The 13044-nt window shown below is 35.4% G+C and overlaps 1 protein-coding gene across 1 annotated transcript in view; it reads left to right on the forward strand.

The window, feature by feature from the left end:
• LDB3 (LIM domain binding 3) overlaps positions 1 to 13044 on the forward strand; it is a 116825-nt gene that overhangs the window by 82039 nt on the left and 21742 nt on the right. Inside the window, exons 8-9 of the mRNA XM_010285230.1 lie at positions 2624 to 2656; positions 10748 to 10786. Of these exons, the coding sequence (XP_010283532.1) occupies positions 2624 to 2656; positions 10748 to 10786 (72 nt within the window). The remainder of the gene's footprint in view (positions 1 to 2623; positions 2657 to 10747; positions 10787 to 13044) is intronic.

Here is a 13044-nt window from a genome sequence, read left to right on the forward strand (position 1 = left end):
TCACCAACACCAATGACGCTGCATTTATGATTTGACTATTAAATATAACAGCATACCAGTAGATGCCACTAAAATGCATCCATAGGAGTTATTTGCTTTGATTTTAGTAAGCTGCTTTGATTGAGTTCCATACTATTTGTTGAGAATGAGTTCCTGCTTGTTTTTTCTTCCACTGAATATAAGATAACACTTTTCCTGTTCTGTAGCACTGTCTGCACAAACCAGGATACCTTCTGGGAGAAATCTGTTTCCCTGTTTTGGAAAGCAGACACACTAGTAGGATATATAGCAATTGTTCTGGTATGGGCTGCTCACGCCCTTAACTACAGTGACTGAAAAAGAGAGACTAGCTCTTCTACCCCTTTTTTCTGATCACAAGCTAAAGTTTTAACTAAACCAGCATGTTAGTTGTCTGCTGTCCTCTCCAGTTAACTGCCCATGATTTTGTTGTGTGTCTTATGGTGTCTTTGTTAAGATAACAAAAATAGGATCGGGTGGGAAGACAAACATTCTCAATAGTTTTGTATTCATCTGACCATGGTAAAATTCTCATCTGCAAACACAGAAAGGTAGAAATAGCCTCACTGGATCAGAACAGCCACTGAACTAGCTCAGTGTTCAGTTTCTAACAGTGTCAGTACCTCATGCCTTTGAGACAAAAATGTTTGGAAGCCAATTATGAAATAGCTTTCACACAACTTTACTCTCAGACACTCCATGAGATTTTTTTTTTATTATTTTGTGACTTCTACTTCTTAAAAGGAAATTTTATTTGTAGGTGGATATGTTTATGTAAATATAAGTATATGTTAGAATGAAAGCTGTTGTGAGTCTAATAATGAGAAGTCCTGCAAATTGACATTATACTCCCAGAAAAACTGAATATTTAATTTCAATAGATATAGGCCCTAATAATCTGTAACTCTTAATAATGATTTTCTCTTTGAAAAAAGACCAGTATATATTTGTCAGGTTATATAGAAGTCTATTGGATGACCAATACAGGAAAATACTGATAAACTGAATGGTAATATTTATTTAAAAAATCCATATTCTCTTATTGAAGAGGATGAGCTGATATTTTAAATACTCAGTTGGGATTCAGGAGAGATTTCAGTTCTTTGCCCTGCCATGGACCTTCTTTTTGACCATGAGCAATTCTATTAAGTTTTAGTTCCTCATTTGCAAAATGAGAAAAATAGTCTTCCTCCATGAGAATACGGAGGGAAAAAATCAATTATAGTATTCACTTTTTGCTTTAGTACTGAAAGACAGAGGAGAATTGAAGGACCATGTGGTCTCCAGGATGCCTAATGTTCCTTATGTCATCAGATCTTCATTACAGATTAAGTTGCAACATTTTAATGGAACAGAAAGGAGCTATTCAAGAGAGAGTCTAGATCTGTTATTCTCTAAGGAGAAGGTAGATGGAAGGTGTACAAGCTCCACATCTTAGGTTGTCTGGTACATGTATATGTTTGTTTGCAAATATTTAATATTTGGTTTCCAAAAATAAAATAGAATGGGAAAGTATTCCAGTGTCCAGTACATACAGTTCAGATTCCATGGACTCATTTATTGCAAACTCTGAAGTTTCTTCAGGCTCCTTTTTAGGATCCAGTAGGACACATAAGCTTGGCTTGCAAATGAATTTTACATTTTGTTACTCAAACTATTACCATTCTTGCTAGTGTGTGGGAGGGAGAGACTCTATTTCTATCATTTCATTTACTCTGTCTTTGTGACCATGCCATATAGTATATTTTTATAAGAAGGAAATATTTCATAATTTCCATTGTATAATATACTGTGTAACTGGGAAGAGAGTATATTGCATAAATAAATCTTGTTTGAGAGATATGTCCAATTTAATAAAATCTGTAAGAGTTCACTGTTCTCTCAGAACAGTCATTGACTAAGATGCTTCTATCAAAAGCCATTTCAGCTGGGGACTAAAAGGGCTGCAAACAAAAAAAAATTAATATTAAATTTCTCCCAGATAGCTCAAAACTACTATCCGCTACTGTGAGTTATTTGAGCAGCCACAGAAATACAAACTGCTTATAATATTCTGAACCAAATTCTTTCATGTTGTGAAGGTACTGACTTCACTGAGCCTGCCCCGGGGATGTATGTGACTGAAAAGTAAAATTAATTCTGCACTTAGTTAGCAAAAAATGTTTGATTGTAAAGGCTGGAAATCCAATAGTCTGTTCCTCAAAATGCAGGTGTTGCCAATAAGAGACACATCTGATCTTGAGCCTTTCTCACCGTTAGCCAAAAGGGAGTTACTCCTGTTGACAGGGAAGAGAAATAGTTCCTGGAAGCACAAGTGTGAAGAAGCATTATGTGCCTTTGAATGCATCTTTCCCTTTACTCTCTGCCTTTTCCTTTGCTTTATTCTGTGGAAGTATGTTTACTATACTTCTCTCTCTCTTTTTAACCTTCACATCTCCCCTACCGTCGTCACTGAACATTATCCAATACTTGTACACTCGTGGAAAAAGCTTTTGTGACATCCTGACCGCCAAGTCAAGTGACGTTTTTCTGCATTCTTCAGCATAGCCACAGCCACAGCTAGTGGAGCAGGAAAGTTTAAATCAGATTAATAGAAACCACAGAGGCCTAATGCTGCTTCTGCTGACCCCAGCTGCCTGTCTTTTGGTCTTGACTATAATTTCTCATAGAATATTTAGTAACACTGGAAAAAAACAATGCTTTACTCTTTTCAGGCTGTGAAATGCGTTTTTTAACATTCTTGCATGATTATGGCTCTTAGTATACTAACACTTGCCCCACACATACGCTCCACTTCTAATCCATCCTCCTCTACTTTGTTTCATCCTGGCTTTCCTATACCTGATGTTCCAGTGAACTCACGGCTTGGTTACCATAAAGATAGTGTTTGGTTTCTCATTGCTTTAGAGTGGTGAAGCAATTGATCTTATTGGGGTATTTACTTTCAAGACAGGCTTGTCCATTCTGACCATAACGTTCTTAGGCAGCCACATCTGAGGGTCATTTCAGATCTACTTCTGTGTTTGAAAATCTGTCTTCAATTCATATATTTTTAGGGGTTACATTTTACTTAGAGGTTTTAAAAATTGGTAGAGAACAGCTATGCCCAAACTTTTGCTGATGTAATCTGGACTGTTTTTATAACTTTATCAGAGATAAACTAAGGAAAGAGTATGTGACCACAACATGTACGTACATAAACACAGAGAAATACATGAAATACTACTAGTAAAGTGGAAAATATTAAAAATACCTTCCAAACATAATGTAAGATAATCATTGGAGCCCAACAAATCCACATAAATAAATGCATGTATTCCTTTTTTTTGAAGGACTTTTCAGAAAGAAGGTTCAGTTGGGTAAATGAGGACATTTGCATTGTGTTTTGTAATTTTAGATCCCAGGTAAGAAAAATGTTCTCATTTGGCATATTTCAACTCTTAAACATGTTGAAATTCCAGCACGATTCCTTAAACGGGGAAGGACGCAACCACCCACCAAATTGCTAAATATTGAGAATATCTCAGTTACTTAACTTCATTGGATTTCAACCTTAGGAGTCTAAAGCTAAAGGATTCTATTATTTATGAAAATACCTACACTTTAACTTCTTACAGATACACAATTGCTTGCACTTAAAATGATTAGTTATTTTCATAAGTGTGTATGTGTTTACAGAACAGCAGCCTAATTCTCTATCACTGAAATTGAGGCTGATTTACTCCTTACCTCAGTGAAAGAATGATTTCACTTGTTTCTAATCCATCTTAGACTGAGAAAACTAATACTTACTTGGGTAGGACAGAAAATTTTTAAGTGATGCCAGACATATATAATCCATCTGGATATGTCGTTGTTAACCATTTAACTGCTTATCACTTCAAAATATTGGATCCATGAGGACTGCCCAAGTCTGATTATTTTCACCACTTGGATTTGGCATCAGGAAATATTCCGCTGGAATATTCTTGAAATCTTCTTTTATAAGGGAATGTATTAAAGTCAAAACTATGCCTGAAACTATAACCATACATAAAATGTCTAATTTGTAACTGCTAATTTTCCTTCATTTTACTTTAATATTGAAACAAAGTTGTTTGCAAATGAGAAGCATACAGTAAACTTTCATATTTGGTGGGTTTCGCTTGGAGAGCTGAGGAGGTTTTTCACAACTATATTTATGAGCAACCACTCTAGGATGCTTTTTGCAACCAAACATTTCTCCTCAACCCATCTTCTTTCTCCCTGTTTTGTTTTTATTTTATTTTTTTGCCACCACTGGCAATTGCATTTACTTTATTCATACTGTATCCCCTCCTTTCACAGAGACAAGGAAAATGTTGCTGCAGCATCAGAAAACAGGTAATACTTGCTCTGTGTGTTTGGCTTCCCTCCTATTCAGAGTTTCTCTCCCACTTTCCTCATATTGTTCTTACCTCAAAAATATGAAATTTGTACACTGTTTCAGCAGATGATGAATGTAGAGGTTTCAACTAGGTGGGTTTGTTATGCATTCCTTTCTAATGTAGACTTCAGAAAGCTTTGTGAGATGGGGCAGGTGGGGATCATGTTTCTCAGAAGTTATAAACCTGAAAAATAAGCAGCTTTTATCATATGCTCTTGAAACAGAGTATTGTCAATTTGTGATGGAGTTTTAAGAAAAATTTCCATTTTAAACTTCGCCTAGATTGTTCAGAATGTGGTTTGGTTTTGTTTTTTTTTTTCCAAATCTAAATAAGATTATCTTTTTGGTGTGTTAAGAACATTTATGTACCAGATTCTTGCATATCTTGATTGATTCTCCACGGGTTATGAGGTTTGAAACATAGTATCTCTGGAAGTTCTTTCATTTCAGAAGTTGTTTTCTCCCAAAGAATCTGAAAATCTACATTTTGCAGTTGCATGTAGAAACATTGTTTTCTATTAGTTCCTATACTAAAACACAGAAATACTGCAACACAGTTACTTCTTCAGTGAATCTGAACAATTCTTTAATGGAGCAAAGAAATGCCTCTTACTGGTTTGTCATGAAAAGAAGTCTGTCTTGCGGCTTTCCTCAGTCTTGTTGATTCCTGCCTAAACAACGTGCAACCACTTTTTATTTTTGTTTTTTATAAGACTGCTTGCATTTGAACAAAGGCTGTATAGGGTCAGAATCCAACTGCAAGCATTATCATTAGAAATGATACAAGCAGTGACAACTGGCACTTGGAACAGTATGGAAAATTGGCTTTTGTTTTTAAATTAATTATGTAAAAAGAATGAAATAAAACCCTTGATTCCTGTATAACAACTGTATATTAGTTAAGTTTAAAAAACAAGTAACATATCTTAGCATTTCACTAGCAGTTTCATTTGTGTAAAATAATCTACAGGACTATGCAGCTGCTCCACTGAAATATTTTTTTCTTTTTTTTATTAATTATTTATTTTACCAGGAACAATTTCTGATGTATGACTGGTGTTAGTGTCAGACTACATTACCTTAATCTTGCATGGTTTGTCATACCATAGCTTTTCTCCACCTCCATCATCACAGCTCTGCTATGTGTCTTATTTTGATATTCCTAGCAATATGGTTTCCAGATTTAACACAAGGTACCTTTTTTAATACTCAAAGCCTTTCCTGGTTTTAAGTGGTAATAAACTAATAAACTGTCAAGTCATTGTCATGACTTCGTCTACAATGCCATTATGATCTCCTATGGTATAAGGAATTTGGGGATACAGAAGAGGACACTGGATATTTACAGGTCTAAATCTTCTTCCAGGAAAAAGAAGAGACAGAAAAATAAAGCCTTCACTATTAAACCTAGAGTTAACTTCATTTTTCAGTTATGAGGTTCAGCACTTTCGGTTCTGAATGTATTTATTTTTTTCCTCCTGAAGGCTTTACTGCATATAAATAATAACTGCTGTCTTAAAGGGCCAGGTATTAGCATTCTAAAATGCTGCTTTATTTGGTATGGTAGACAGTAAGCACATGTATCTCTGAAAACTAAAAAATTGAACAAACCTTCTTCTATTAAACCATTAGCTGCTTCTGCAGCTGTAGTTCTGTCTCTCCCTCAAATACCTGCAACTGCCTAGGAAATAGGTGATGTGATAACAAATACCTCACTTACAAATCCCCTTGTAATCTTTGTTACCCAGGCCTACAGCTACTACGCATGTGCCACAGTATGTGACCTCAAGTATCTGGCATCCTCCTAAATCATGCACCATGGATGCCAACACTGACAATGCTAAGCCAGTGGCCTCCAAGGGGTCTGTGAGGCTTGGAGCGGGTACAAGTCAGAGGGAGGCCAGTTTCATCACTACTGGCCAGAAAGTCCCTCTTACTTCATCCAGTAATCGAAGGTACACTGTGACATGTAACAGCATAACTGACCTGGTTTGGAGCTTTGGAATGGTTTGGTAATAACCTCTAACTCCTTCAGACAGAAATGCCCATTGCCTAAAAGGTGTCTGAGGTCCACAAATTCCAGCAGCTTCTAGTTCATGTGGGTTTTACGTTTCGAAGTGGCACTCTCAAGGATCTCGCCTACAACACAGAGAAAACAGTCATTAAGCACCTTCTGAAGAGAAGCAGCAGCTGATGTTATTCACTGTATTTCTACAAGCAGTCCCATACTCGAATGCAAAACTCTTCCATGTTCTGTCTTCCTCTAAACACCTTCTCCAGCACTTTTTTCTACAAATGCTACACTAAGAGATAATTTTTTCCCATTAATTTTTACTTTTTTCCCTATATTTTTCAATTCTTTACAAGAGATCTGTTGGAGGATTTGAAACAAAAAGAACTTTATGCATTGCATAAAGGAGACTACGTACTGCTTTAATAATCCACTCGATTTGTTATTTGGACAGAAAGTCTCAGAACTTAGGACTTTACTAAGAGAAAGAAGTGTAATCTGCACTTTTTTTTTTTAAATGTTAGAGTGTTTGTTGCTGTGTTTTCTCATTATGATTGTTAACCATTTTTATCCTCTTAACCTCTACTGATCTGTGTTACTTTTCATGAGTTGAAAATCAGCTGAGAAGAGATGTGTGTTTGTTTTCATCCACTTAACTTACTCACATTGTGCATTTTATGTTTGTTACCACAAATATGGAGATGTTTGAGAACATCCATTTCCTTTGATTTTCCTTAAAATGCAAAATACTGTAAAGATTAAAAGTGCACAGAATGACTGTATGTAAAAAAAAAAAAAAAGTACGTAATAATGAAGCTGCTATAATAGATGATCTATTTTATAAGGCAGCATTCACATTTAGCAGTTCTTAAAATTCTTCTGCATCTGAAAAACTGAAAAAAATACCAGATTAAAAATCTAGAAAAGAAGCAATCTTGAGGGGGAAATATTATTTTATTTGAATATCTAAATAAAATTATTTAGAAGTTATTTAAAACTAAAAACAGTCAAGTTAGTCTGAGTTCTTTCTATAAAACTGAGTAGAGAATTAGTTACCAGCTGCATATAATGTATGTAACCAGATCACCCTGATTTCTAAGGTTTATATCCACTTCATTTATAACTATTCCAACTCCTTGTTCCGTTAATTAATATATTCTACCCTGCAGGAAGGTGATCAAGCCTCTAACTTTTTAATCACGTAAAAAGACCTATTACAAACAGCATGCAAGATAAAGTTTGTTTCTATTTCTTTTAAATTTTATAAGGTATTTCAGTATATTTGCATTTATCTTATTTATACATGTTTGTCCAGTCTCCACAGAGGTCTATGTCCAGACATATTCTTATCTCTTTTTTCCTTTCTTTTAAATATATATCAGTGAGTATGTGTTTTGGTTAACATTTTAGAGATTGTTACAACAATTAAGTAACTTCACTGTTTTCTTCTATTCAAGGTATGAAGTCTTGATTCTTTTGAATCTGTAGCAAATTCCCTTTTACTTCAGTGAAAATAGAAAGACAAAATAAGTGAAATCCTAGTTTGTACATTTTTAGGACACGTATTAAGTTCCATTTTTATGTGCAGTATAGTTTCAGTCCTTTCCTGTTTGCCAAATCAAAAATGTGTAAGTGCTAAATTTTGACTCAATGCCTTTTAATGTGACAATTCCAGCACCCACTGTTGCACAGGCTGAAAAAATCTCTGTGAGTATTGAAACTCAGTTGCAGACTAGCCCATGATGCATAGCTGTGTCATACAATCTACAGCTACTCTGCTACATAGTCTGTGTAATTAATACTGTATTGGCTAAGCAGAAGAATTGATCTCATAATGCAAATGCATCAAGATGGAAAATGCAAATGATCTGAATTTCAAATGCACGTTATGATAGACAAACTTTTTCAAAACTTTTGGTGTAATGATTTGAAAACCAGAAGTGCAAAAATGGTGAGTATTTTCAGGAGCTCACTTGTTATGTATATAATTGCAGGTGAGAAAGGGAGAAAATACTGCTTTTCTGCTTTTTCTGTGGGTTGCATTCAACTTTGAAATTGGTGGGCATAACAACTACACTTCCATTTCAGCTAATCGAACAGTAAAATATTCAGCTGAAATAAGACACCATCATTTAGACTACTAAATCATACAGGGAGGTGAAGAAGAGGAGAACGAGGAAATGGGATAGGCCCCTGCAGAGCAAGGGGTATCACAAATTCTGAAGTACCAAGCACTCGTTCTAGGTCCTGAAGAGTATAACTTGTTGAATCGGTGTTTCTGAGAGAAGCAAAAGAAAATACTAGATAGAATGGCTGAAAGGCAGAGAAAATATTTGCACAATGGCAAATTGGTATAGGAAAAAGAAGCTGAGAGAAGGAATGTTTGAGGGCTAAGGTTTGGCTGAAAAAGTCATGGAACTGTAAGCTTTCTTTTGTTACTTGATACTTACTGTGCTCAGGAAAGAATATTTTTGGGCGTTCTTTGTACATCGCACGAGAGAATCACTGAATTCCATCACCCTGATATAAGTCATTTGTAAGAACACAGGGATGTGGCAATATACTTATGAGAATATATCTATTATGTTCTTAAACTACTGGTCGTGGACAAGACAACTACATCACGTACAGTAATGCCCTGATTTAAAAAAAAAACCAACCATAGATATATTAGGATAACTACTAAAGAAAATTAATCTACAGCACAATAATGCAGCACCAAGAAAGATGTCCCTCGTGCCTGGGGGACATATGCTTATATCATCACGGAAGTTTGTGCCCCAAAATAGTATAATAATCTGAAAAATCAAATTACAATTAGTTATTTTTCAGTGGCTTATTTGTTCTGTGGAAAATAATTAATAAAATCCACAGTAAAATCTGCCTAAATGCAAAATTAAGCTTTGTCTTTTCTTGTTTCTCTTCTCCCCTCCTTTAATTTTAAATGACCTAGTGATTTTTGTTAGGTTTATGGACACGTGAATAATGAATGTACATATTATTATTCTTTCATTGATATTAAGTTCATTGAAACAGTCAGCAACGAACTTGAATCTTGTAAGCCCACTTATGAAACAGTCAGCAACGAACTTGAATCTTGTAAGCCCACTTAATGATTTCTTTTTTAGTTTTTTTTTTATTTGACGTAAGAGCTAGTGGAAGACGATAACCTGAACCTCCCAAAAGACTGGTTCCTTTCTTAGCAGTGGATGGCTTTGATTACACTATCTTGCAAAGCTGTCTAACAGACAACTGTGCCCCATTTGTCTATCTGTAACAGACAAGTAATGCTTTCCAAATCTGAGTAAGGCTGCAAGGCTAAAATATGTTAATGAGAAGCTGGGTGCTCTGATAGCAGGTGATGAAAGACGCTAATAGTTCAGAAAATTACTAAAATGCCCACAGGTTATGAGACTAGGTTTTTAAAATTATTATTCAATTTCAATTAATCAACTTTGAAACCAAATAAAGAGAAAATTAATTAAACATTAATGTTACTCTGCTCCATGTTATCTGTGCTACAATAGCACAAGAGGGCCACAAGGATAACAACTCATGCTCATCACCCAAGTGGCTTTAAAACTGGTGTAGTAAAATTTTATGCTACATTTTCTCTTTGTATTTTGCATACTGTTCGATGTGTAAAAAGGCATACTACACTGGCCAACCCATGAAACAGTACTGTAAGGTGAATTTAGGTCAGAGATGAATAGACTCCTTTTAAACATCTTTCCACTACCTGTACTGCACAAAACTGATTAAAGCCAACACAAAACTGTGCTGACTGGATTTCGAGATTATTTGAACTTGCAAGAAACCTGCTGGTATGACACTATGATAATATCCTTTAAATTTCTTTTCTTCATCTACTTAAAAAGTTTACTCCTAACATAAACTTCAGCTCCCAGAGTAAATATTGGGTGAAACTTATCCAAGCTCAAAGCGTTTGAGAGGCTTTTTGCAACCATTTAAGTACTGCATGCCACGTTTCCTACCACTGGCTTATGTGGGAGCGGGACTTAAGTGCCATGTAATGCCCAGGATAAATTTCAGTCAAGCAGGACCAAAACTGCATTACAGTCTTAACTGCACATCCAAAAAGGGCTAACAAATGTCTTTTTTTTTTCTTTTTACTTTGCATAATTGTGCTTTTCCCTCAGTAACACAGCCTGCTACTATGTTTGCAGCTTCAGGTTCAAACATAGTAGGTTTTATGCTCTACACTTAAATATGCACCTTCTTAAGATGCTTCTTGTTTTATTTAATTTAACTCTAATTAGTACCCCTGTTGAGCATGCTCCGGTGTCTACCAGTTCTGCCTCTGCTCCTGCACCACATGCTTCAGCACATCAGCCTGCTACTGCTGCTCAAAATTCAGCCAGTCTGATGACACCACCAGCAACCACCTCAGTAGTGCAAGAGTCTGTCTCATCCTCTTTCCAAAGGTAATGCTTTGTTGCTTTCTCCTTTCACAGATACACCCCTGTATGGCTCTGGAAATGCTGCATACACATTCTTAGCTTAAGAATGTAGTATATAAAAGCTGTAACCTATTTTATATGCTTTTATACATTTTGGTGTGTTTTCTTATTTTGAATTACATTATTCATGTTTGCAAAGAATTTGCAAAATAAAATTGCCCTAAAAAATGTAGCTTTAAGTCTGCAATACAGCTTACATTTTCAGAAAGCAAGTCTAGGATTAAAACTAGAAATGTTTTTTCACCACTTGTAATAAAACCAAAGCAACTCTTCATAAAAGTTACAGTGGTTGAGTGAAGGTTCTTTTAGTAGCGTTTCTGCAGTACGACATGAAATGGAAAATTAGAAAATGTCACTTACTCACGTGATTGAGCTTACCGTATTGCAGCAGATGTCAGTAAAACTTGGTGGACAATGAGCAGTGTGTCAGTAAAACCACATATCTGATGATTGACTGCCCTGTAAGGTATCAAGCAAATTAATTTCTATTAGATTTATCTACCTCTCTTTTCTCTAGTGAGGCTTGGCTATAGAGCTAAAGTGAGTTTCAAGGAGGTATGCAGTCATAACACTTGTACTACAGCAGGAACTACAGTTGTATATTAGAAGTTGTCAGACGGTCTGTGAAGAAACACGTGGGATTTATACTGCTGTCATTTACAGTAATTTTGGAGATAGTAAAAGTGAATTCCTTTGGTGCATATTAATCTTTTATCTTTGTTTTTTTGCTACATGAATATTCCTAAAATATGTATATTTTAGAATGCTTTAAACATCTGAGGAAAAACACACTTCCAGTAATGTAAGCTACTTTAAATAATTGAGACCTAAGATGTAGTCTGTCATATCTTAGATTTGTGTAAATGGAATTGGAAATGTTCTCTTGGCTCTACTTCTTGTTTAATTTTTGCTAATTGACTTAAATTATTTATGTATACAAGCCACTTAGTTTCTCACATTAGTCAGTTTTTTCCTAACCGTGACCTACTAGACTCCAGTGTTTTTATTCCAGTGCAAGAAAATCAATCATCCAGCCAGAAAAGGAGCTTTGAATAAGGTATTATTCTGTAATTCACAACTCTGCTGTAAGGCATTTTCACATGAGATAATGATACAGTTTAAGTAATTTTTATTCCTCAGTTGAAACTGCAACATGAAGAAAATGGATTGTCTAATATATGCCTCAAAAATAATGGCCTCTACTAAACTAATCAGGCCAATGACTTATGTTTTAAACAGGAGAATCTTTTGTCTGGTACTGCTTGCATATTAAAAATTTTAGCTTGAACTCAGACTCAAACATCTTCAGATCTTGCTGATAAAAACATACATTGTTGACAAAAGTCCTGTCCTGAAATATTGTCTTTCTTAGTTATCGATAGACTCTGGCTTTAAGATTTTTCCATAATGTCTGCATTTTGTCTTGTGTTCTGTAGGAATGTGCTTGGTTGTGCTATTCTGTAAGTCTGCAGATGTATGCTACAGAAAACCTGTTCCTGGTAACTATGCAGCAGTCCTCTTGTATCTGAACTCCGACAAGGCTTGATTCTGATGTCACGATTCTGATGTCACTATTTTTGTCCCTGTTACATTATTTTGTACATGCTTTCATGCTTTTACTGTGTCTTCTGCAGAGTGCTTGCAGCCCCCAGCTCTCTTTCACAGCCTAAGCCTTTCCATGGGTCCAAGAACATGTCATTAGCAGCTTCCACTATTTCATCTGCTATCTCATCTCAGTCTAGGTATATCTGTAAAGCTCTCTTCTTTTTCTTTTAACTTAATTTGTTTTTATTCTGTATTACTTTCTTCGATTTAAGGTTTTCAGCTTCTTAGGAGATTGGCTTGGCAGAACTATTGAAAAGCATGATGTGTTTAAAGGAATAGCCTTTCTGCTTATCTTTCACTTTAAGACCAAGCTAGGAAACACTGAAGTTTTAGATTTAAGATATGTGACCAAAAGATCTTTTTGGAACAAAGGTATTTCAGTTGGTTGGTTTGTGCTGTGTTTGCTATCTTAAGGAAAATATTTGGCTAGCAACACTTAGTGAGAATGACACTTTGTTGTTTTTTTTTTTCTTGGTGGAAACACAGGATCACAGGAATCACAGACCTTTTATTATGCCCTCAGT

This window comes from Phaethon lepturus, unplaced genomic scaffold (genome assembly GCF_000687285.1).
Source record: "Phaethon lepturus isolate BGI_N335 unplaced genomic scaffold, ASM68728v1 scaffold38000, whole genome shotgun sequence".
Taxonomy (NCBI): domain Eukaryota; kingdom Metazoa; phylum Chordata; class Aves; order Phaethontiformes; family Phaethontidae; genus Phaethon; species Phaethon lepturus.